The following is a 25,983-nucleotide window of genomic DNA, read 5'->3' as shown; positions in this document are numbered from 1 at the left end:
AAAAAAGGTTCTCATTTTGGTAATGAAACCAAACCTGAATTAAAACTGAAAATGCTTTTTCTGATTTTGCATTTTAGTTTCTTTCTTCTGTAATTTGTATGATGACCAAAGATATATGTAAATCAGAATAAAATGTTAAGGATAAAAAGAAAGAAAAAGATCACAAGACAAAACATGTGAAATATGATAAGCTTGGGGCTCAAAGCCATTTTTTCAAAATCAAGTTAATCTGGCTATTAATACTGTTAGGGCATCATTCCAAATCCTAGTTAGGAAAGTCAAGTTTGCAGAATTTTCAGAGAAAACTCTGTGGAGGAAAGGACTTGCACTGAAACAGGTTACTGTGAATCACCGAGGAAGACATGCTGTCTCTTAAGGAATCACTTGCAAAATAGAAATGTCTTCTCTCTCCAAGTCACACACCAGAATTGTGTATATTTAACCTAAAACCCAGGCACCTGCTCTTTTTAGATTTGATGGTAGTAAGGAAGATACAGATATAGAGAAAGTACAGGTCTAGGAACAGAATTTTATTTGATTCTGAAAAGTATCATGCAACAAATCTCATTCTTTTTAATGATCCTTGCTCAGCTTCCAGATGACAAAATTTACAAGTAAAAGGATGTGTAAGGTTAGCACCATAGCAGGAATAGCCTTCTCTTTACAACTCTATCTGATAGACAGTTATAAAAGAAAACAGAAGAAAAGAAAAACAAACTAGGTGACCTTGCATTTTTATTTTCAACATCCTAGATATTTAAATCTAAACATCCAGATACCATAACTCTCTGAGCACATCTAAATAATTCATGTTCAGCAAAACTTGCTCTGTACGTTAAGAAATATTTAAGTGTAAAATGGTAACCATCTCAAAGTACCAGCTAATATGCAAGGTAAAAATCGTAAAGGTCCAGAAAAAGAAAGGAAACAACAGAAATCAAATTGAGGAATTTGTCCCTCTTAGCAGTCTTTTGCAGGTATGCCTATGGTGACTTGATGCAAAGATCAAAAAAACCCCAAAAGGGATGTGTACTGGGTCTGGTTGGGATGGGTCAAATATGCTATCATTATCCTGTAGTACCCTAATTTCAAGGGCCAAATATCCAGATGTATTTCATCTACACTCTCCCACTTCCTACCTGCAAGCAACTACAGGATTACATCAGACTTAAAAAGTTTATTTTTCTTACTTTTGTTTTCATTTTAAAAATTTGCTCCTTGTGGTTCTTACTGTAAGGCTTTCAAGATAGGGAACCGTTTTACAAACCCTCCAATCTTTACCAAGCAGGAATTCTAATACAGGATTTAGGAGTTTGAAATGCTGTGTTACTATGTGCCATCTTCTTAAGGCAATGGAGTAATCCCTTTGAAGTATCCTAAGTTTGCATTACAAATCAATACTAAGATTTCCTTCATAAGCATCTCTAATTACAACACATGTAAAATTATTTGAATGTTATTGAAGGATTAACCTGAACTCCATTATTAAAAGAAGGGTTCAAACTAGGATCGTAAGGAAGATGCAACTTTCTGTCATAGTTTGGGAAATACATCTTTTGATTACTTCCACCTTTCAAGGTCATGTGCATGGACTTTTAACAGCAATATTAAAGCAACGAGTTAAAACAACTGGTTTGTATCCAAATCATAGCAAAATCATTTACTTTAATCCCAAAGCAAAACACGGTATAAACCAAACCAGCTGTTTTTTTCAGACCGATAAGCATCAGCATTAGAACATCTGGTAAATGCCATTTTACCACGGAGAGCCAACGTTAACATTGTACTACCCAGAGGAGCCTGTGCAGCCATGAGCGCTGCATCACTTTACCACCGGGAGAGTAACAAGAGTCTGAACTTTTCTTTATCTTTCCTTTATTTATGCTTGGACTTCCAGCACTGCACATCAGATACCCAGGGTCTTAATCTGTCCTACATCAGGCTGCAAAAATACAATGCTTTCTCAACTGTCCTGGCATCAACATATCAGTCACATCCAACAAACCCTTCACTTGAGTAGTTATTTCTATCTAAAAATGCATCTCTCCTCTTAAGGATTTCAACTAATGCTTCTGGCTTATAAAAGATTAAGTGCAATCAGTTACACTGAAAGTTTATAATGCAGCTCTTGATTGTATTTTCTGTGCACGCATTTACGTCAGGCACACAAATTATATAAAATAGTTTGGAGTACAAAAATATGGTTATAACATAGGAGTACCAAACAGCACAGAATTAGAACAGGTTTATTACCGTCATACCAATTTATATACAGACCCCCAAATTAAGGATTTTTTTTAATTCTAAGTACTCTTCCCAAATTGACAAATGTAGTGTACACCCTAAAAAAACTGCAAATTAACAACACAAATCTATTTCAATCCCTACATTGTCTATGCAGTCTGCACCAATCCTCTCTTGCACACAAAAATGTATTATAAATAATTTTTCACAAAATGTCACGTATGTTTTATTGCACATTGTACATGCCAATACCTAAAAGAAAGGCGCAAACCTTTCGCTTGATAACTGTTTAAATACCTAGCAGTTACTTGTGTAATGAATACTATTGCATTTTTTCAGGCTCTAATCTTAACTGATAATTTAAAAGAAAAAAAAGCAGAACATAAAATATGCCTTGAACTTTTGTATAGTTTTTGTGAAAGAAACAAGCTTTTTAAATTTTACTGATTTCTACTGTATAAAGTCATTAAAAATATCTGACCTAATTAAAAATCCTGTTTCAAAATCTCTGCATTTTTTGCTACAAAATTAGGCATACAGCTGCTTGTATAATCACATATTCCTTCTGTTTTGCAGAATTAGATGTTCCTGTGCTGTATTGACTAAAAGATTGAGTTACATAGGTTCTAGTGTTAACTACAGGAGTTACTGTGTCAGTCTCCGTTCTGCCGGTCTCCCCAGAGGTGGCGAGCCAGGAGCCTGCCAGAACACCAGAACAGGTCAGTATAAAAAGACACAGGGCACAAGTGGCCATCAAGCATCAAGGCCATGTATAGTTTCTGTTAAGCGGATCTCTACACTAAGGAATATGAGCAATTTATCGTTAATATGTGGGCTACGGTATGCTGCACTAAAATATGACCGCTAAACAAAGAGAATGATTCATGTATGACATATGTGCCAGCTAGTAAAAATGCCTCCACTGGGTAAAAAATCTGCATTTTGAGGGTTAAAACTCTGGCATGAACAAAAAGATTAAAAAGTCAATTGATCAAATGTTTTGCCAAGGATTTCTAAAGCTATTAGCCATCAACAGCTCCAGAAAGGGGTAAAACCAGCAAAACCAAACAACTAAAATTGCACTATTACAAAGAAACAAGTCCATGAAAGGGAGAGGCACCAGCTGCAGCTAAGGGACAGCCACTTCAAGAAGCCGATTGTTTTTTCGCTTGCAAGTTGGGATGTTGCCGTTTTTCTGGCTGCCTTGTATGAACTTCACACACACTTTGTCTTGTCTGAACTGGACCAGAAACCTAGGAGAGGGAATAAGATACATTTTAGTTAAAAGGTGGAAAAAACCACGAGGATCGGAAGTCTTTTCCTGATGGTTCCAAGCAGCACTCCAAAAGATGTTATTTTCAGGTCTGTATTGATAATAAGAGTTGGTGAATTAAAAAAGAGCCATAGGTTATGGTACAGTTTGAGTCTCCTTTGGGTAGTAGCTCTTAATTATTGCCTTTTGCCTGTAACTGTGGACCTTTTACAATAATTTGCTATTTCTTTAGAAAGAAAGAAGAAACAGAATTTCTAATGTACCAGAAATGCAGCAAAGACTATTTCCAACTGCTTCATAATCATCCAAAGGGACTTTTCTATTTTCATGGAAGAAAGCTAAACACTTCTATAGTAACATCAGGAGTGCTTTTCTTCTGGTTTATGCTTGATTTAGTATATCTGGTATTTCAGCAACTCTCCTATTTCTAATCCTTAGTTAGCCTTACAGCCCCCTGATCAGCAGTTGGGAAATTCACTTCCTTCCCAGCAATCTCTAAATTTAGATATTTCCTACGGTCCAGGAAAAATTAATCTGGATTTGACTCTTCAGTTTTTACTGGAAGAGAAATTTCATTGAATGTGGAGAATTGGTTTAAAAAAAAAACAAAAAACACCACAACAAAAACCAGGCTCCTGTGAAGCCTCAAACTTCTCACTGATCTGGATAGCAAGATTAAAAGCAACAAACAGGGCAGAGCTGCCTTTTGGCTCACATGAAGCGGGTTGCTGACCTAAAAAGTCCTTTGTAATACAGCACATTTTCCCTTTTAGCATCCTTAAAAAGTCCTCCAGCAGAGGCCAAAAACTTCAAAGAATTTGTTCTCCAGCCGGAAACCACAAATCAAGCTGACGGCAGAGCTCAGGGGAGGAAGTGGCCTCTGCTGCGCAGAGCTGCCCTTCGGTCCTGCTTTCCTCCTGCACAGCCCAGATGCTCAAAGATTAACTTGTTCGGTGCTCCCAGCCATGCAAGCATCTGGGAAACATGAGTAGGTCTTATAGCCATCATCTCTTGTCACCAATGCTGCATTTTCCTCGACTCATTGTTCCAATATTATATATAAATGATATGTCTCTTACTAGACATACCCCTGGGTCAACAGCATTTTTGCTTATATCAGCTCTCTTCCCAAAAAGTAGGGTACAATAGTCAAAATAAAGCCACATTTTCTCCTCAACCCCTAGTTGTGCGTGTATCTAAACTCTAGCAGGAAGAAGAGAGTACTGCTTCACCATCAACAGAGATGGAACAGCTAACAACTTAAAATTACTTAGTCTGGATAAACTCAATAGCCATACACACTTGAATGTTTTTAATCTGCAAAACAAGAAACAAAACCACATCCCAAAATGCAAGACTCCCAGAAAGCAGACTGTTTTCCAGACCTAAGGGAGGCAGGCAGTCCAGAGTAGTGCAACGCATGCTTAAACTCTTAGTAGTTTACTCCTTTGTAGCCATCCTTCAACTAGAAACTTACTGGGGACAGCCACACTCTTTTACAGGCTGAAAACACACACCCTTAAGCAAATTAAATCACATCTGGTAACAAAACAGAGGAAAGTGGCGGATGTCACTTTCAAGGAAAGAGCAAAATTAGCCTTTAAATAAACCCTAAAATCTGAACAGATACAAACTGTACTCACCATCATAACTCTAGAATACAAGCAGCATGGTGCAGCCAGATAAAAGGTTCAGTTTTTGCCTACAGAAATTTTATTTCACTATTGTTAAAGGGTTCCAAATTTTCTTCTTTATTCAACATGAATAAACCCACCAATTCAACACTACTGAAATTAGGGGCACTTCACACAACAAACAGAGTGTGTAACAATGGTGGACTAAGGGAGGGACTCTTATTCAGCAGGCTTTAGGAGTTCACATGCACACAGAAACGTTTTAACAGCATGGCTATAAAGTGCAAGTGCAGTCCTTACTTAAGGCCAAAATATGAAACTGTACCAAGAAGAAATAAATACTAATTTGAGATGCAAGCTTTTTATCAAAGCTTTTTAACAACCAAAAAAACTCAAACAACAATAGGTGGTTCAAACACCATCAGCAGGAATTTTAAGAATACATTTTTCACTTTCACAATAGAGAAGGTCCTACCTACTAGTACCATCATTACATGTGTTTGGGGGGGAAGCTTTTCATTCTGTATTGGTTGTTTTCACTACAACTTGGCACCCAGTGTCCAGTCTAATCAATAAACATAGGAATATGTGAACTTTTCAGTCACACACATAATGATTCTCTCAAACATAGTATCTCTTACTTATTTCTACAGCAGCAATTCTGCTTCACAGCCCTATTTGAAACTACCTTAAGAAAAGCACATTTTCTCTAGTGACTTTCAAGGAAAAAAGAGCCAAAATGAATACCAGAAATGAATACACACTGAAAATTGGATCCTTATTTACAAGTATTCTGTCGAAAGAAGTATTAGTTACACAACAGTGGCTTGTTTTTTTAACACTAGATACTTGACTTTTTAGCATGTTGTACTGAAGGAAATACACTTTTAAGCAAACAAGAAACATACTCATCAGATATCTCAATGTTGAGCTTCTGTTTGGTTTGGCTGAGAGTAGTGCGGTAAAGTTTAGTGGCCATTTCAATAAGGTGATCGCTGCTGAGCAGGAAATCTCCTTTACCAGCTGCTCCTGAACCCTGAAACAGAAAGGAAAGTAGTTAGGACTACCAAAAACTGGAATATTAAAAACACTAAATGCCAGCCAAGCAGGAGGTTTTACAAGGAGTCTTCTCTTCCCAGCACAATGAAACAACAGTCTTTTCTCTTGTAAATTAAATAGGGATGCAGTGCAATGAGTAGGATCAAAATGCAATTCACTCACAAACCTGTTGAGAAAGTTAAAAACACCTTCTGACCCTAAAGGGGGGTCACCTTCGTTTCTCCTGCAAAACTGTAGTGTTTCTGTATCCCTCCTCTGGCTACACCACAGAAAGCTCACAACATTTTCAGAAAGAAAGGGAAAACAATTACCAACATCAGTATTAGCATGAAGCTGCTCAGTATGAGTAGACACTATATATGACGTTCTTCAAATCCATTTAAGCTAGAATACAAATGCCACCTTAATGAATTCAGCAGAGCAATGCTGACAATGCAGTGAAGCAAATATAGCACTGAACCAAGTTCTTTAGAACCGAGTAACCAAATTAGCTGTGCCATAACATGGATTTCTTGGTATCCCATGAAGAAGAAAGAAATATCCTGCCAGTGTGTCAGGAAGAATGATACGAGCAACTAAAAAGGAAAACACTGCCACAAGGTATCTGAACCAGATTAAAGGCCCATATTACAAATGGAAAACTCTAATCCTGATAAGGCTACAGTGAAATATGAAGTCTGATTTTCACAATCAAATGATTGTTCATAATGTAATAACTGTTCTCATTTGGCTTCAGTAGTTCTAAATCAAAGTTTTTGCAGATATGGCAAAGTTCAATAAGCTTCTAAACCTACAGGCTAACTACTATGATTTAATGCTACAAGATAATTAATAAACAATTTTTGTATCACTGCATGTAAAACAGTCATATTATTGTAGTATTAAGTTATAACCAACCTCCTTGAGGTGCACCGCAAAGAAGCCATCATTTTGAGAGCTCATGGACACTTTGGTAACATCTCCCAGTGGAACCTCTGACTTGATATTCCCAGATTTTTGATCCGCAAGAAGGACATTGTTTTTGGTTAATAAGAAAATCCTGGATGTAGCCTGTAAAAATAAGAATGCATGCAAACCATTATCTACACAAAGAGAAAAATGGTCTTTATTGAGCACCTACTAGGACTACAAGCAGTTCATAGAGTTAATAATCTTGGCCCATATTAGTAAACATGAACATTTGATGTTCAGTAAAAGCTGCAGATCAGTTAAAATCGGGTCAAATTTATTTGTGTCTAATTAAAAATCGAGAAGCTTAGCCCATTTTGGCACACATGCTTAGGTATAAGCCGTTCCTTTAATTACTAGCTTACAGCTGTAAAATTCCGGAACTGAACCTCAGAAACTATGCAAATCAAGATAACCTCATTTCTCATGCTCTGTCAATCCCCAGGAAAGCCAATGTACCTTTGCAGTGATAGCTAATTCAGGACTAAGCCTCACTATTTACTGTTATTCGCCAAAACTGTGTTGCAAAAGAACACAAATCACATAGGTATTCTCAGTGTTATGTTCTCCTCCCTTTATCTCTTGGAATTATTCTTTAGAAGGACAAACATTCGTATTTTCAAATGACAAATATTTTTAAAGCATGAATGTGTATTCTTAAATTCATCTTAGAAAATAACAAAAGAGAACTTAAATCTACATATGGCTTTTTCTCCTGTAAAATTTTAAATAATACAATCTTAACTGTTGTAATTAAAAAGTAGCTGTCCTAAGCTCATAGAACCATAGCTCATTATAAATTTAGGGGTTTTTTTAAATCTTGAGAGCTGTAGCCTATGCAAGTACAGGAAAGATAATGTCTTCATTTAATTAGCTTCCCAAACCAGAAAATTAACTTGGCATCAACAACAGGCAACCTAATTTCACTCCCACAAATGCATAAATGACATCTACTACTTCTAATATTCAGACAGATATGGTGAAAACAATTACATTTACTAAGGGAGGATAATACTTTCTGGTTTAATAAGTATAATTTAAATGCAAAACAAGTTCTGTGTTGGCAGAATAAAAAAAGTACCCAGCATATTTAACAGCTTTATTCAAATGATACAAGAAACTTGCCTCTTCTTTCCAAAAAGCTTTTGATATCAACCAGAAGACAGGTCACTTACAATTTTAAAACATAATAAAATGAGATAATCAGGAGCTTGAATGACAGTGTGAACCTTGAAAGGCTAATTTTTCTAAATACTTGAACAAGAATAACGTTCTCTATATATTTATCTTCTTCAATTGGCAAATAGAAGATCTAAGTTTGGTACAGAGACTACATCTAGTTGTGAATCAATACATTCTGTTACCATTTGATGAGATGCCAGTTTTATTTGGAAAAGTCACTGAAATTTACAAACCCAAACAAACAAGATTTAGTAGTCTTTATATAAGTTTAAAACAGGTTTTTGAAATCACTAATTTACATAAATACAACATTTCCCATCTTGTCCTTAAAAAAAAAGCATTTTTTAAAATCCTCAGATTACTACATGACAGAAATGAAGTCTCCCTCTCAGTTTACTTATAACGAAAAAGATCTACCCTTCTGGATAAAGCAATTCCATTTTATTACCTTCCCATTAGCTCTGTTGATCTTATTCACAACTTCTGCAATAATGATCTTTTCATCCACAGCATCTTTAAGTTTTTTGTACTTGGGGTTCTTGCTGATTTCCAGGTAAGCCCCTTGGAATGGCTGCCCAACACTGTCCAACAAAAAGACAAGGGAAACAAGAGTTAAATATGAATCTCAGGGAAGAAGCAAACGTCCTGAAACAGTCGCATTCTGCTTCAGGCTTCACGGAGGCAGGAGATGCAGCAAATACCATTTTCAGTGACTCTATACTGCCTAAAGCTTCCTTAAGCTTTGATATGCTCTCTGCCAGGGAAAGTCATTTGCTGCTTCATTTTTAGCGAAATAATACTCTCAACAACCCAGAAACCTCTACATACCTGTTTCAAACAGCAGTTCAAAATAGTTTGCTCTTGTCTAACAGAATAATTAGAACAACAAATACATAACTGAATGAAAACAGGGCTCTTAATATGGTGCGTTTTTTATGCAGTGTACTTGTCCCCCATTCTGCTGGGAAGCTGAAAATGGCAGCGCCCTGCGCTCTTCCCCAAGACTCTTCAGGTCGGTACCACCATTGACTCAGTGCAGTGGTGTTGGCACACTGACTGTGCCATGAGGCACTCTACATAATGGGAAAAATAACTTTTTAACTACACAGTAGTGTGGATATATCTCCCAGCATATTATCCCAGGGGAATGGAAAAAGGAGGATGGGTAAAAAATAGTATGTGTATTACATAGATTCTTATACATTAACAGCACAGTGATGGTGAATAAAGAGAAATTTATCACCCAAGACATTAATAGGAATTTTTTTTTCCCTTGCTCTGGAAACATTTTTTAATTAAATAGGCCAAATTGCTACAGATATCAGGCAAAAGTACACACTTGCATATGCAGACAATTTTGATTTAAAATCACCCAATAGCAGTCTCTCTGAAAACAGGAAATAAAACCTCAGTAGGACTGACACCTCTGTTCTTTTGCAGTATTTCAAAGTGACAGACAAGAACCTGCCTTCCAGACCTGCTCATGTTAAATGTGTACCAGCTCTTTGCCAAGACTTGTTGCACTTGCAAATCACCCTGTCTTTATCCACCTCAGGGTTATACTGTAAGAGCTTTGCTATCAGGTAAGAATTGGTGAATACAGTTGCTGCTTGCTTTGTTTGGAAGTCCTTTTAATTAATCACTTTGATTAAATTACAAAGTACTAAATCCAAAGCTTTCCCAAACTAGAGCCCAAGAGGAACCAATATATTAAGTGGAATAGCACTACCTTTCTAATTGCATCTCTGGCACACAGGGAGATGGGAGAGAAAAGGAAGGTTACTGGTATTTGAGAACTCACAAGAAGTCCTTCTCTGTTCTTAAATAATTGTATTATACACAGAAGATTATCCACATCCTATGAATCATTATCATATCAACTAATCACAAATTTTGTACACTAATTTCCTCCACCCTTAGGCCAATAAAAAAAATCCAACAGGAGCTAATCAGCTCTGAATAGAAGACAAAAAGAGATGGAAATGTTTCTAAATGAGTGCAGGGTGGGAAAAACATTCTAACTTTCTACCATGTTGGAACTTTGTTTCCTTCTGTTTTTATTAATTAGCATTATGAAACCATAGTCACCAACACAGTAGATTCCCTGTAGACTCTTTCCTCAATCAAACAATGACAACTTGCAAGCTAAAACTGAGATGAATCAACAGTTACTCTCTATCACATACACCACTTGAGAGTATCTTGGCGAAAAGTAACTTAGACATTTATTTTGTTGTATAATATTTCATTGTTCAGTCTTGGCATAAAAAGTACCAAACCAGGGATATAAATAAAATTCCTTCCTTCCCAAGGAGCTCTACACTGATCAGATGTATACTGACTCAAAGCAAAAAAAACCTGCTTGCTCCTAGAAAAGTCCAAAGGCAACATCCTTCCTTCTCTTTTCCCAGCAGCATAAAAAGACATCCTGAAGTAAATAAGGAACAAACCCCAAGCTAACATATACAGCCATTAAATAAGTGATCCACTGAAGGGAAGAAAGACAAACATATACTGAACCCATTGCAGGAAAAAAGGAAATGTCTCAATAAAAAATGAAACAAAACAAAAGCAATGAAACACACAAACAACCAAGCAGTTTGTCCGTCCATGGAACTGCTCTCATCAACTCTTGCAGATTCCTGTTGCTCTCTCTACTGGACACTGCTTCTCATTTTACAGTGCCTTGTTCCTGCTCAGCTCAAACTATGGCTTGAAAAGAAAACTCTCCTGCGATGGACAAGACCTTTGCTTTCAAGAAAAACACAATTTCTAAGCTCATATTCACTTTAAAAGTCCAATTCAACTTCAAGGACATCAGATCTCTATTTTGTCAGTTTTATTGCGTGGAAAAAATAAAACGCATTCTTTAAGTAAAATCAGATACTACTGCACTTTCTTGAGTAACGTTAGCTCTGCAGATAGAAATGACAAGAACTTATCAGGTTTTTAAGAACTCAGTAATCTAAAAAAAAACCAAAAAACTTATTTGCAGCAATCTCCCCATTTTAAAAAAAGTCTCAAATGAAAAAAAATATTCTAAAATGGAAATTAACTTCTAAGCACTTTTTAAAGTATCCTTTCAAAAAGATATATACCAATGTATCTCTTAAATTACCTAGCCTTCACATTAGAGCATTATGCTGAACATACTGAGTCTGAAGACGGGAAAGCTCCCTGGCATGCCTCATCTGGGAGTGACATTGTGACTTACAGCCTTTCAGTTCAGCCTGCATTTATTGCTTGCAGGAATCAGCATGATGGAAACTAGGGGAAAGGGTGAGAGTTATTCCCTTCTAAAAGTTCTCCCAACTTTTACGATGTGAACAGGTCATGAGGGGTTAGAACAACAAAACATCATGGCTTCTGGACAGAAGTGCTCAGTATCACTGGATTAGTGGGCTGCAACAACATCTAAATTAGAAGCAAATTGAGGTCAATTTCCAGGATTGTAAAGTAAAATGATGAACGGACATTGCCGAACAAGGAAAATGCCCTTTCCTGCTTAAGATAAAAAGCAAAATCCTGCTTAGTTTTCTAAATCTGTGTAAGAATACTGAATTTATTGTTCACTAAAAGCACAGAGTAAGTCATTACCTGGCTGGATATAAAGCCTTCTTGTCCTTGAAAAGTTCACTTGCTTCCAGTTTTTCTTCATATATAAGCTTCTGCTGATCTGTGAACTGGTCTCTGTACTTTTTACACTACAAAACATATATTAAACAAACCAAAAAAATTATCCTTCCAAATCTGATTTGAAGCAGCAGCACCACTCACTAATGTTTGCTTATTGCTCAAGATGCACATTCTTCATATACCTCTGAAGTGACTCAGCTCCATCCTACGTGCCACTGCAGCAGTGACACACAGCAGAGATGTTTTTCTCCTCACCTATTCCAGATACTTCTGAATTGCACCAAAACCAGTATCTAAAACATCTCATTTCAGCATGTTTCAATTGAACGTGAGCTTTATCTATCAGATACCAGTCATTAGAAGACTGTGCTTAGAATGTTCCCAGAAACATGTATATATGCATAGCTCCACAATTGTGGAAGTTTATGTAAGCAGAGAGAAAGAACAAAACACAGCTAAGAGTATTTTTCAGGATCAGAAAGAAAAACTATTCCTTGACAATTCACAGAAAACATAGCCCACAAGATCAGTAAAACTGATCATCAGCACTTATACAGATTCTCGCTGTTCTCTCCATCCAAAGATCCAAAATGAATTTCAGCTAACCACAGCTCATAAGTAAAAAATTCCACCCTGTATGTCCAATGTTGGACTAAGAGCTAGTCCCAGTCCTGGCCATGGACACAAGTATTATAAGCTACCAATTAACAGGCATACTGCTTTCCTATTAAGTTAAAAGCTGATGGCAGGAAGCAGTTGTCTCTCCCTAGCCACTGAAAGGAGTAGGTAGGGTAGTTATATCCTTTGCAGGCCAAAGACAATGACCTTCTTCCAAAGAAATAAAATCATCCTGCCTGGAAGGGAAAGAAATACATCCTAAAAATAGGCCCTTCATGAACAAAACTACTGAAAATCATGTGATGAAGTTCTCTATAGACTGGACCAGAATGTGTCCTACCCTCCACAGATGAAAAATCCTCTTCAGTTCCTTGTGAGTGGAATCCAAGAAAAGGTAAGGTCTTGCTGGCCAGTTTTTATCTACTGGTGATAAAGAAGGCATCTTATTCTTCATTTCCAGGAAGTATTTTTGCATCTGTGATAAAATTAAAGCAAGATGGTTTATTAATGTTCAAATATCATAGTTATTGAAATAAGCACAGAAAAGCAGATGGTCTGTGATTAAAAGCACAGTTACCAAACTGCAACTCTCAGCTTTCATGAACCTGAATATGGATTTAAAAATCCAGATATATTAAGAAATGCAGATTTAGATATCACAGAAGTGTAGCAAATGCTTATTTAGTACCATTGCCACATCTTCAAAACACTATCACTACCCTTTCTTTACAACATCAGAATACTTAAGTTGTCAATTTTCCATATGCTTAGCTAGGACATTCCCTTACAAAGAGTATCAAGGCCATAATACAGCTGTTACTTTTGCTAGAAAACAAAAATATAAAACACAGAAAATGTACATGTGCTTTGTATGGATATATACATACAAGTCTCTGAAGGGTAAATTCATAAATTTTTTTTCCAGCATTGGCTCTGAAGAATTTCCTGTACTCTCTACGGACCTGAAAAGTTAAATAAATGGTCAGAGTGAATACAAAGAATTAATTTGTTTGCACAGGTACTCTTTTATAAGCTATATGGCAGAAAACACTTAAAAAAGCATACAGACATGCAAAGTGTTCCTGAAACAGGAACACCAAGTGGATACACTTAAAATATACAAGCCAAACCATGGACCAAGAGGTCAGAAAGTTACCTTGGCTGACTTGAGTACAGTCATCTGCAAATTTAACAGAGAATGTGAAATACCTTCCTCTGACAAGGCAGGCCATTCAAATATTGTTGAATTCACAGCATGAATCTATCTTTATAGGCTTTTACATAAAGCTGGACTGGAAAAAGTGAGGTATCATCAGTGATACATATTTTATTGTGTCTAAAGTGACACTAAACTGATGTTAAATTACACAGTTAACTGATGAACTGTTTCTGATTTTTCTCCTTTAAGATTCTTAATACACCATTTTCTATAACAAAAAATTGATTTCTTTTCCACAGCAGACTTATGCATGAAAAAACTCTTTTCATACCAGCAGTCTTCATTCCAAAAAGGAAAAGAAGGTTTTGGTGCTTGGTAAGAGCAGAGAATCAGCACAAAGGTTGCTTCATGTCAGTAAGCTTGATATTTGCTCCTATTTTTTTTTTTATATAAATCTAAAAAGTGATCACTGAGAACCATTTTTGCAGGTGATACTGATTTTTAATACATGCTTGTAAATGTAAGTTTCAGAGTACTTGTTTTCCCTTTGTATTTCTATCAGTGCTAATTAGCAGTATGTAAATTCCTCTCTTCAGAAAATGCAATCTAAGAGCACAACTGATTTGCAGTTTTATGTGAAGCCCAGGCTCACATCAAGTTAACTGAAACATCCCCCAACTTTTTTCAAACTTTGGCACGGTCTGCAACACACCTGTTACAAGTTTTGAGCAAAAACCAGGGAAAACATCACGGCTTTGCGTAATTTACCCCAGAGCAAATTTAGTGGTTTTAGCTAACTTGCTATGTGTTGCTGAGTTCACTGTAACCAGAAAATAAAGGGAAATCCATAGAGGAAAAACCCACATCAACTTATAAGAAAAAGTTTGCTTGGCTTATCCTGGCATACCTTCTGACCCCTACTGAGGTGTCATGCATTTTAAGATAAGCCAGTGTTTTGAAAGCAAGAACCTGTCACCATTCTGAGATTAAAAAAACCCTCACAGATAAATGGGTTTTGCTTAATTAAGATGCGTCAGCAAAACTGACAGCGTTCAGCTGCCACCACTCTATGCAAATAGAGCACATAATTTTATCTTCCTCACTTTATAAGAAAAATTATTAGAGTTCTTATTCAATGACTTTCTGTAAGGTTTAATGCTCTATAATTACTGTACAGCCTTTATTTATTATTCAGGGATGGAAATTAACACTCTCAAAGCCACTCCAGCCACAATCATCCCAGATCTCGCCATATTCTCATAGACTCTCTTTAATGATGTTGCTTTGTATTATTCTCCATGAGCTGCAAGGTGTGCAAATTAATTTGGAACAAATGGACTAATATACACCCACACATCCTATTGGCACTGCAGGGAAGCTGCAAAGCAAGCACTGAGAAATGCAAGCCGTTCCAGAAAAGCCCAAGTCTGGAAAGTACCACAAATGCTATTAAATCTCCTTACCATACAATTAAAAAAAAAAAAAAAAAAAAAAGGGACTCAAGAATTAATGGTTTAATCTTGATCACTTGTATCAACTTTAAATCTTCACCTCCACATGTCACAGGTGAAAATACTTTGCCATCAGACAAGTGAGAATTGCCTGTGGTAACAGTGACATATTGGAATCACAGGCTATGCTTTTATTCAGAAAAATCTGCCTGTTTCAGGTGAAATGGAAGTGCCACTTACACTATTTAAAAAATACATTGAAAAATCACATGATAGACAGGCAGAAACATATTCCTGCTGTAATGTGCCTTAAAGGTTTTGGATTCATCAGTTTTCATTTAAATGCCGCTGTTTGATATAAAACAGCCTCTGAGTTCTCAGGAGGGACATATCCTTGTTTTAAAATCATAAAAACAGACCCACTTTGGCAGTAGTACCTCAAGTGTGATTCTGATCTGCAGAATGACTTCTTAAAATGGCTCCTTTGTATTTCCAGCTCTGGTTTCCAAGTACGTAGTATAATGGATTTTTTTTATATACATAATACATATTGATTATATATAATTATATGGTTTTTAACTATTTTTCCCATTTCATCATTGTTAGAATAAGTATTGGAATATTAGAACTGGGGTTTAGTCTGCATTAACAAGCAAATTGTTCCTTTTTATACATCTGTAGTCTACAATACCCCTGTTAGCGAAAGAGACACCCAGCCAAACAAACTGATTCTGATTTCCACAGTTCTTCAGGACTGTGTCTGTAAAACTATGTTTGAAAACTGTGTTAGGTAAATCGTTTGGGCACAGACCTGAAACTTCTCAGGATGCCATTTTCATAGTCTATTTACAGAGCAGAACTACATTTTTCCAGATTACAGATGTGTTTTCTTTTGCCAACCAGTCCTTGAAAGAAAGAGACAAAACCCAAAAGACTCTTGTACGTTCCCATTTTTCTGGGAATTCATGGCTGCCACCAGCCATAGGTAACTGCATGCAATGCCATGCCCTAAAAAGGCTTGATGGAAGCAGCAGGACATTATCATTAGCTTTACACCATGCTCTCAACACTGGGGTCAGGGGTCTAACGTGAGCAGCAGTGAGAGTCAAGCAGCTCCACCCTATTCCCATTCAAACAAGCAGAGGTCACAATAAGAAAATACATTCTTGTAATCTTTCCAGTAGGATCTCTGCCAACGTAGGTCAGGTTTTAAAGTCAAGCACCGTAATTGAGTCCCTTTAATCTGACGTTGGTCTTTTACTTGAAAACTGAAATTCCTGATACGAAAAAATCACCTGATGCCTAAATATTGCTGTAAATGAGGCATTTTCAGCTTACGAATTTTTCAGTAAAGTCCATGACAAAATTAAGCAATGTAATTCTGTGTAAAAGTCATCCCTACTAGTGAGCCCACATAACTGCTTGTTTATTAAGTGTTAGTAAGATGCCACGCTTTACTGAGTTCATGTTGAGAGATGGGAGTGTTTGAGAAAGTACCTTCAGTCCAAGCCAGTAAGCCCAAATGACTGCAACAGCATGCTTACGCCTAGCCTCTTCCTTCAAGCGTTTCAATTCCCTTCGAGCCTAAAAGGTTTAGATAGTGAACAAAAGAGACAGCCCGATGCCGATAGCACAACGACCAGGAAAAGGCTTCTCCCAAACAGAACAGCCAACTTACAATCAAGATAGAAAGATGGAAAAACAGCGTTTAACCTTTAAAACCCAATGTGTCAGTGTGAACTGGTGTGAAGCCACATAGGAGGTCAAAAAAGCCTCCAGTGCCGCTTAAGTGGCATGCACAGATAAGAATTTTGTCAGCCCCACTATTCACTATCAGTGTTTCCATCTTCTCTTCTGTGCACACCTCACAATCGGTGGTATCTTGTTACTTGATTCTAATGGAAAACTTTGCCTGCAGTTGAATGATCAAAATGACGCATATGAAAAACAAGACTTAGTTAAATCTTACTATCTAGTCACTTCTTCCACTGGCAAGTGCCTGGGCAGAACAGAATCAATTCTGAAACTATGTATGCAATGATAAATTACCAGCACTGTATTGAGGGCTTTTATTCTGGAGGTTATTTTTTATTTCAATCTTTATGTACTTCAAAAAAAGTTCTCCAGCCTGGTAAATTATGTCTATCTATGGAATGAAGGGGTAAAACCCCTAGTGCCTTCCTCACGTACAAAGAGATAGGCACTTATCTACGTTTCATCAATCATTTCCATTTTAGGAAAGCAATTTCCAAAGTATTCTAAACACAAAGGCACATGTGGGCAACTTAACAGAATCTCACATTTTAGGATATATCTGCACTTGTCAAGTTATATGTTGTCAAACAGACTCGTGCAACAGCAGTTCTAGCCTGGGTCAGTTATGCTTTTCTGATGCAGCTAGAAAGGTTAATTTGCAGGCTCTCAAAGAATATGTTTTCACTCATCTGCTCGGAACAAAAGCTCCCACTATACATATACAGCACTATAAAAACAAGGACTCCGCAAAGCTAAGAATTTGCCTGTCTTGTGAAAAGGAAGGAAACCGAGTACTTGAGGTCTATAGCTCTTTTTTCTTTGGTTTGTTTGTAAAGCCAGTGATCTCTGATGATAACTTTCAGAAACTTTTGTTTTAAATATTCCCCTAGGAAAAGATAAAACATCACACCAATAACAAGCTTTATCTCTTATCAGATACTGCAATTCTTTTTATAATCTTAATTCAATGTAGATTATTTTAAACTATGTATATTATTATGTTTAGATTATTTATATTTAAAGAATAAGGAGGCAATTTTTCATTAAATTCCTGTGAGCCAATTGATAAAAATAACGACTAAAACATGTTAAAAATTATCCAGATCTACTAAATATTTAAACGAGGAGCTCGAATACAGTTAACACTACTGCATCCACTTTCTGGATGTATCCTTTTTAATTCTAAACAGCATCTTAAACATATGAAAATAAGTATCACTTCTGCAGTACTGAGCAATTTTTGGGGGTGAAAGGAACTCTGGTTAAAAAGAAAATAAATTATCAGTGTATCGCATTTAAACAAACATAGAGGAAACAGTGCGTCTATCAAATTACACAGATACCTAAATATCAAGCTAGCTCTGAAAACTTCCAAAGTCTCTCTAGTATGAGGGAAATTCTGTACATGTTCGCTTGGATTCCCATGGCTGCCATTTCATTAGAAATCTAATAGATTTATATCAAAATAGCAAAGGTCAGCATTATACTCCAGATTTAATTTGCGCATATTTCTTCATCTAGTTGGTAAGGTATTCTGAAAACACTCCCCCCTCCGCTCCTCCAACCTAAGTAATAACTGGAAAATGTTTCAAACCTAACGTATTTACTGAGTATGGTATTCCACTAAATTACAAATTTATTAATTGCAACCAATAAATTTTTGACCTGTAGTGAACAGTAATTCAAATGTTCACATAACCCACAACTGCAGGCTGGGGATTAGCAAGAATCTTTCAGTTGGACTTTGCTTCTGAAAACAAACAGCTGATGCTGGAATTCCTGAGATTTTTCTAGGGCTGTAAGTTTAGAATTGCAAACTAACATAATTTTCTGCTAAAAGATCGGGTCATAAAACCACGCTTTACTTGTACTTCCTGAAATTTTCTTAGTGGTTCAAATCACAGCCAGAGAATCAATTAAAGCAGCTAAAACTAAAATTTAGTAAAACTTAGTAGCAGTTGTTTGAACTTGTAAAAACAAAGACTGTCCAGGGTGCAGAATACACATCCTGATGAAGAGCTCAACTGGATCACTAAAATAGAGTGTCACTGAAAGCACTTGTTAAGGGGGGGGGAAAAAACCACACCAACCCCCCCGACCTTCTCTCCCCCCACAAACCATGCTTCGCATATTTACATGTAGTTAAGTGCACTTCCTAATTTGAGAATACTGTAGTCCAGTCATTTTTAATCTAGTCTAATGGCTTGTTAGTGCAAATCACTACTTGGTTGCCATGCAAAGAATTACCTACTCTACAAAAAAAATGACATACAGAATGTTGTCAGATTTTATTAAGTGTGGCATGAATGGAAATGGAAGGAATCAATGATCATGCTCTATTATTTTAAAGTCAATTGTATTAGTCATTAATTCTCACTATTTACTATGATTAAATGTTGATATTGTTGGGTAATGAAGAGGAGCGTGTGATATGTGCGTGAAGTACCTTATATCCAAGCCAGTAAGCCCAAATAACAGCAATAGCATGTTTATTTCTAGCCTCCTCCTTCAGTCGTCTCAGTTCCCTTCGCGCCTGTGATGCATTTGGAAATGGGATATAGAAAAGCTTAGGAAAGAAAAGGTTACTGCAAGTTCCCAATGGTGCAAGAAAGAAAGAAAGAAACCAGTCACTAAAGACAGCAAATATTAAAGCGTGTCCCAGCTTCCCAGACTGCACCAGCTAAAACATGTTAGCAGCAAAGAGAAACAAAAAAAATCAGCAGTTTAAGCCACTGAAAATATGCCCAGATAACCTTATCCTGAACAGCCTTCTTCATTACATGTAAAGACAATTAAGTGCACAATTTGTTGCCACCTTCTTACCTGGGTACCATGCCAGTAAGCAGCAATTATTGTGGCAGCCTCATTACAACGCTTCTGATGCTTAAGTTCCCGAAGAAGTTTCCGAGCCTGTATGCAATTGAAAACATTATTCAGAAAAATAATTGTAATTTCTTTATGATTTTAAACTAAGGCACTGCAACCTGCAAATCTAGGCAAAACCAAAAAAACAATGCCTCCAAATCTCCATGCAAAGAAATTAATAAATGCTATGCAGCCTAACATTCCCTATTCCAGGGAGGATTCTGTGCACAAGTGAGAGCTTGGGACTGGCAGTTCAGGGGATCTTAGTTCAATGTTTAATTTTCTCCCAGATGTATTGCATCACCTGACATATCTGTATGTCTGTCTGTACCATGGCAACAATACTTCTCCTCCACACAGTATACGTCTTATCCATTTAGACTGCAATAAAGAATCAATCACAAGTAAATTGCCTGGCTTTAGGTCACACTAACAGCTGCTGTCATACCAGGCTTTTATCCATGTCAGTGCTACTGCAAAAGAGCGTGTTCTCCAATGACAAACAAAAAAATATAACTCAAGATGATGCTTTTACCCAGTTTTCTTCAAATAACGCTCATGGGAAAGGACAGCATGTCAATAGTTAGACTGAAAGAATATTTTAAACTCACTTAAACAAAATAATAATGACAAAGTAAAAATCAAGAAAAATATTAAAATCAAATTACGCTAGTTGTATTGCTGGCAAACTAAAACCTTCTGGGCAGGAGAGGGCTGTTTACAATTATAGCTAGTGACTGCAGCCCCTTCCTTCCCCGTCTGACAGGAAGGGAAGGGACTCCAGAATTAAAGGCAGTTTTCCCTTCCCCAAGTAGAGGTGAAAGCCACATTTAGTGTGGTGGAGGAAAGTTAGTAGGAGAACAGAGGAGCCCAGGGACATTTTTTCTGAAGCTGGAGAGCAGTAGTTGCTTTAAGCACTGTGGCTGCTTTCATGTGAGCTGTAAACCTCATTTTTACCTCTTATTACAGCATCACTCCTTAAGTCTCTACTATGGCTGCAGGATTATCCCTTCACAAAGTACAAACCTCTCAGAGAAGAAGCAAACTTGTAGCAAATTGAGGCAAAGGCCAAGCAACCAGTGATATACTACTTGCTCAACACGAGTACAGTACATTTTCACCCCTCTGCTTAGCACATAGAGGAGAATTGAAGACTTAGCACAAGTAACATACTGCCCAGGGGACCCAAAGCATTTATTTTAAACCAGCTTTTAATTTTTTTCATTGTTTGAGAATCCTGTTAACTGTAAAGTAACCACCAACCAGAACTTATTTCTTCCAATCAGTCCAACGTTACAGTTTTAATAAGCTCAGTGGCAGAGTCCCAGACCATTCCACTCTGGAGCCGCTGGGCTGCCTGGTTAGTGTGTACCTAGGTCTGCTCTGAACACCAAACTCATTCATCCACGCGCCAGCCCACGTAAAGAGGGCACCTCTCTCCAAACTCTCTGGCAGAAGACACTCCAAGGGTAATGCAGTAGTTGAGTGTGGTCCCAGCCTTCCACTTGCACCGTTTGCAGGGATTCGTACCCCAGGCTACATGCAAATGTCCCAGCCTCACCTCTTCTATGGCAAACACAAGTGTTTAACAATGGCTACGGCACAGCCACGGCACCACGGACAGAATACGTGAAGTCTGGAAGGCTCAGTGCACTCGGAATGCGTTTTCTGACCTGCTCCTTACCTCACCATGCAGACACAGCCGCAGTAACAGGAAACTCACCTTCCATCCTCTGATGTAAGACTGTACTATAATAGCTGAACTCTTTATCTTCTGATACTTTTTTTGTTGCTGTATTGAAAATAAAGACATGATGCTTAGAACAGATTATTTCCACTGTAAAATATTGTTTAACAAAACTTTCATTCCTCACACACGAAAATATGATTAAGGATAAAAGCACTCAATGTAAAAAGTGAACAATTTGTGATGAAGCAGATCAGAGAGTAGATTCTGTGTTCAACTCAAGGGGAAACAAAGCACATTGACAATGCCGTATGGACAATGTCACTCTCTCTTTACAGAAACGCTAAGTTCATGGTCAGCAACAAAAAGTGACATGGATTAAATACTAACAGTAACAGCTTTATTTGTCTTTCACTCCAACAAAGTAGTATACAAACCATCACAAATCAGGTTTGTTGGCTAAGCTTTTTACCACCTTTTCATAAGACTTATGCGGTTCCTATTACCTGCAGTCCCTTTATAATACTAAAAGCTGATAAGTTCAGAACAGGAAAAAGAAAACCCATGGATTCTTGAATCACACACTGGAATATTACCCAAGTATGCCAGTTTGAACAATAAATTTCCTGGACAGCTGAGCATTTTCCTTCTGAAAAGTTCAGTTCTCCAGTAGACCAGTGGTTAGTATAATACTAAGTGAACAACAGTTGACAGACTTTGCAAAAAGTCTTTTAGACTTCACGCTCAGCCCACTCAATTACAGTGAACATCTCTGTGAACAAGCTAGAGAGAATCCCCTCTAAGCCATATTCATGCCATGGCTGCTGTCTGTCATACCTTGCAAGGGAACAGACAGGCAAGTGTCTGCAGATCCTATGACAACTCCTTGTGCTGGAGACTTGGCTAAAAAGCTTTGTTTGTGCAAGGGATTCCTTATGAAACCTTCCAAATTGCAGTGCCTAGCAGTCATGTTGGGTTAGGAGAGTGGTGCCCTCCATCTCCGTGAGGAGGCTGAGGAAATATCTCTATCGTCACCCAAAAGTAATTCGGAGGGCCTGGCTATGACTCCATCCTGCATTCAAAGACAACTGCTGCTGTGTTTTACCAGTGAACCAATGAAGGTCTACAATTAAGAAATCAACAATGATGTGAACTTTGTCACATATTTGCTTGCATTTCTTTATGTTAAAAGTTGTATAAATATAGCTGTGGAAACTCCATTTTTAATTAATTAAGACTGTATGAGATCATAACGAAGCCATATGGGCACAGTGCAATTCTGTAACGATGCTGTTTATAGTAATGGTGCATTCAATCACAGAAGTTCAGAGAGAAGAGTTTTTACAGTAAAAAAAGCGCATTTATTCATATTTTTTCCAAATTATCTATGCTTCTCTCTAATTATCCAAGACAACAGAGCCAAACACTAATGGCTTTCAAGATGATAAGCAGAAATTCTCATCAACTGAAAAACAGCGGTTGTTAATTCTGCAACTTGTAAGATGATGCTTTCTTTCCATATCATATATTTTATCGAGCTTTCTAATACGTACACAATAACAAAACACAGCTGAGATGTTTAAGAACCATTTTAAAACTTAAAACAACAAATATTTTATCATATAAGTCAATGTCATTTACTGACAGAAAGACCTGAGTCACACAACAGTACTGTTCCGTTTGTGACATAGAATACCCAGTCTACAAACAGATTTGAAATTGCTTTAGAACTATATCAATAACAATACTGAACTATGAGTCCTATGAGCTATAATTAAAATAACTCCCTGAGATCCTCCCAAGCAGCATTCTTGAGCCTCAGATGCAAAGGTTCCAAATAAGGCAAAAATACAAAAAGCCTTAGGAATGATTGAATTCCACAGAATTGCACATGTATGTTACTGAACATTTTTTACGCATTAACCACGTGTTCTGAGAGCACTCTAAGTGCCAGGCAGCACAGTATTTTAGCTGTAAGAAAAAGACTCTTCCCAGCTGGGCCACAAAATCCTGCTCTCCCAGAGCTAAAGGACTCTGGTGAGCTTTTTAATTGTTTGAGCATAAGCACAATGTAAACACTTAATAGTGGTCTATAGAAACTAAATTGTCTGTGTTCACATTATCGGTACTTAAATACTAACAGAAAATTGAATTCTTTCAACACTTCTCCATACACATTCAAGGAAAAATACCATCTTAAGTTTATATGAAATATCATATCAAGGTTGTACCAAAAAAAAAAAAATGTATTAAACAACGACAAGAACCCCCCATTTAGTAAGGATAGTATCTTACTGCATATCTCCTGTACCAGGAAGCTATCACAATCTGGCTTCTTTTCATTAACAAGAAGCGTGTGCGGCACTTCCAACCTCTATAAATCTTCTCAATTAGAGTAGCCAAGTCCTCCAACCGCTGCTTTCTCTGATCTTCTAGTTTGAAGAGCTGGGTGGGGGGTTTTTTAGGGTTTTGTTTGACAAAGAAGAAAACAGCAGAGAAGAGACCAGAGAAAAACCATAAGCACAGGTATTGTAAATGAAAGCTCTCCTTTATTTAAGCCCCCCTTCAGACACCTTTTGATTTATTCATCTCCAGAGCTATAGGCAGATACATCAACAAGGTTTGTGGCAGATACAGTGTCGCAAGTCAGTACACAAAAGTTACATTAAATTCAGGCTGACAGCTATTGTAGAGTCTTGACTCACACCAATTTTAATGGGTCTAACATTTAAAAAGTGCCTTTTTTTTAATGCTATATTCCACCGCAAAACATCAAAGCATTGTATCTAGAAAAATCTGTAGTAACCAGCTAGTGAATTATGCAGTTCATAACACGCTATCCTCAAGAAAGATGGCTTGATTTCACAGAAGAGATTTTTCACTTACCGTTCTTGGGTTGCGGATGAATATCTTTGATCTACCAAACGAAAATTCTTCTTCAGGGATTTCCAATTCATTAAACAGTACCTCTACTCCAGCCCTAATAAGAAGTAAATGAGCTTAGCACACATGACCCCCAGCTCTAAAACTTTCTAGTTTACATATTCACAGATTAATTTATGGAAAGTATACGAAAGCATATTTTAAATTCTTAAATAGTGCTTGACGTAAGAAGATTGAAAACCTAACTCATTTAGTCACTGGTTATTTAGCTGAAGACAAGATTCAGAATAACTTGATAAGAGCAATTTTTATTCAACAGCATTAGCAATGGCCTATTTTTTCCTCTTACATCTATAATGATTTTACTTTAAAAAAAAGGAAAAAGGAAGAGCTCTCACACTAACATCAAAATGCAAAATAAAGACTGATGAGTTTGACAAATGCTAACGTTCCACACTCTACCAACTGCTTTTTATAAATGTCAACAAAAAAGAAGAGAGGAATTGCACAGATCTTTGTGGTGATTGTACAATGCTATTGTTATCAATACTACACTTCCACCATTATCCTGATAACAAAGTTTTAAATTGTAGCTAAAGATATTAATCTATTATGAAAGAAATTTAAATCATGCTATTGGTGGCCATGTGTAAAAAGAATTAAGAGAAGCTCATTTGCCTACCCAAGAGATTATCTGTAAAAATACATGTGAATACTATGCAATTTTAAATTATATATTTAATACAGTTGATTTGCAAGTAGTATTCTCTCATAGCTGTTCACCAATCATTATGTAAAATTATTCTTGAACGAACAGAGGAAGATTGCATGACTGTCTTCAAAGGGTGTTCCTGCACTTTGAAAGTTGGTTATTAAAGATAAGTGTCCTTCTGATTATTCCAGATCTCCTAGTAATTTTGATTCCACTCCAGTATTTCTTTCTCTCTCACCCTTTCTTTCAGGCCCAGATCAGTAAAGGCTGCAATGTATTCTAAAAACAAGGTGCTCTCCTTGCTCACATGCAAAATCTTTTCCATTAGTAGATCAATTCATCACTAAAATCATCTCCTTTGCCAAGGAACTGTAATTTTGAGCCTACTGAAAAGTACAGGTGGCCCAGTGAATGAACCCATCCAAAATCTGGAACAAGATGCTAAGGATCAACATACAAGTAAAACACTTGAGTCACATCAGCTTACTTCTTCCGTTTACTTTTAAAATACTTGAAAGTTCATTTAATTAAAAAAAATAAATCAGAACATGTAGAAGATAATAATTTCAGTCATTGGAACAGGACAGGTAAGAATACTGACGTTTTCCTACCTGGCTGGCCCTCTCCAGTGGGGCCACGTCTGCTTACACAGCATTTTGTACCTTTCCAGACAAGGCTCATATGCCTGCCTGAATGCATAACCTGCCCTTCGGACCCGGACGTTCTCCAGAAGGCCAAGATAGCGAATCTGATGGCACACCAGAGCCTCATTGAAAATGTGTGCAGCCTTTTTGTCGTTGGGTTTGATGCATCTGGAAAGGGAAATGAACAGGGTCATTTGCAGCACTGTACATGTCAACAACTGCTACTGTGGGTT

At 37.1% G+C, this 25,983-nt stretch overlaps 1 protein-coding gene across 7 annotated transcripts in view; it reads right to left on the bottom strand.

The window, feature by feature from the left end:
- Nucleotides 1–522: 522 nt before the first annotated feature.
- MYO1B (myosin IB) overlaps nucleotides 523–25,983 on the bottom strand; it is a 171,678-nt gene continuing 146,217 nt past the window's right edge. For 4 of the 7 annotated variants that reach the window (XM_074910655.1, XM_074910657.1, XM_074910656.1 and 1 more), the window contains 14 exons: nucleotides 25,718–25,918; nucleotides 24,398–24,491; nucleotides 23,807–23,956; nucleotides 21,548–21,616; nucleotides 19,783–19,869; nucleotides 19,406–19,492; nucleotides 16,702–16,788; nucleotides 13,482–13,556; nucleotides 12,935–13,069; nucleotides 11,938–12,044; nucleotides 8,789–8,921; nucleotides 7,108–7,260; nucleotides 6,060–6,187; nucleotides 523–3,497 (listed from right to left, as the gene is read on the bottom strand). In XM_074910655.1, coding sequence (XP_074766756.1) covers nucleotides 3,374–3,497; nucleotides 6,060–6,187; nucleotides 7,108–7,260; nucleotides 8,789–8,921; nucleotides 11,938–12,044; nucleotides 12,935–13,069; nucleotides 13,482–13,556; nucleotides 16,702–16,788; nucleotides 19,406–19,492; nucleotides 19,783–19,869; nucleotides 21,548–21,616; nucleotides 23,807–23,956; nucleotides 24,398–24,491; nucleotides 25,718–25,918 — 1,630 coding nt within the window. In that variant the 3' untranslated portion in view covers nucleotides 523–3,373. The remainder of the gene's footprint in view (nucleotides 3,498–6,059; nucleotides 6,188–7,107; nucleotides 7,261–8,788; nucleotides 8,922–11,937; nucleotides 12,045–12,934; nucleotides 13,070–13,481; nucleotides 13,557–16,701; nucleotides 16,789–19,405; nucleotides 19,493–19,782; nucleotides 19,870–21,547; nucleotides 21,617–23,806; nucleotides 23,957–24,397; nucleotides 24,492–25,717; nucleotides 25,919–25,983) is intronic. The other 3 variants (XM_074910660.1, XM_074910658.1, XM_074910661.1) reach the window with 3 other exon arrangements.

This window comes from Athene noctua, chromosome 7, assembly GCF_965140245.1.
Source record: "Athene noctua chromosome 7, bAthNoc1.hap1.1, whole genome shotgun sequence".
Classification (NCBI taxonomy): domain Eukaryota; kingdom Metazoa; phylum Chordata; class Aves; order Strigiformes; family Strigidae; genus Athene; species Athene noctua.
The sequence above is the reverse complement of the archived record's forward strand: the minus strand, read 5'-3'. Positions and strand labels throughout refer to the sequence as shown.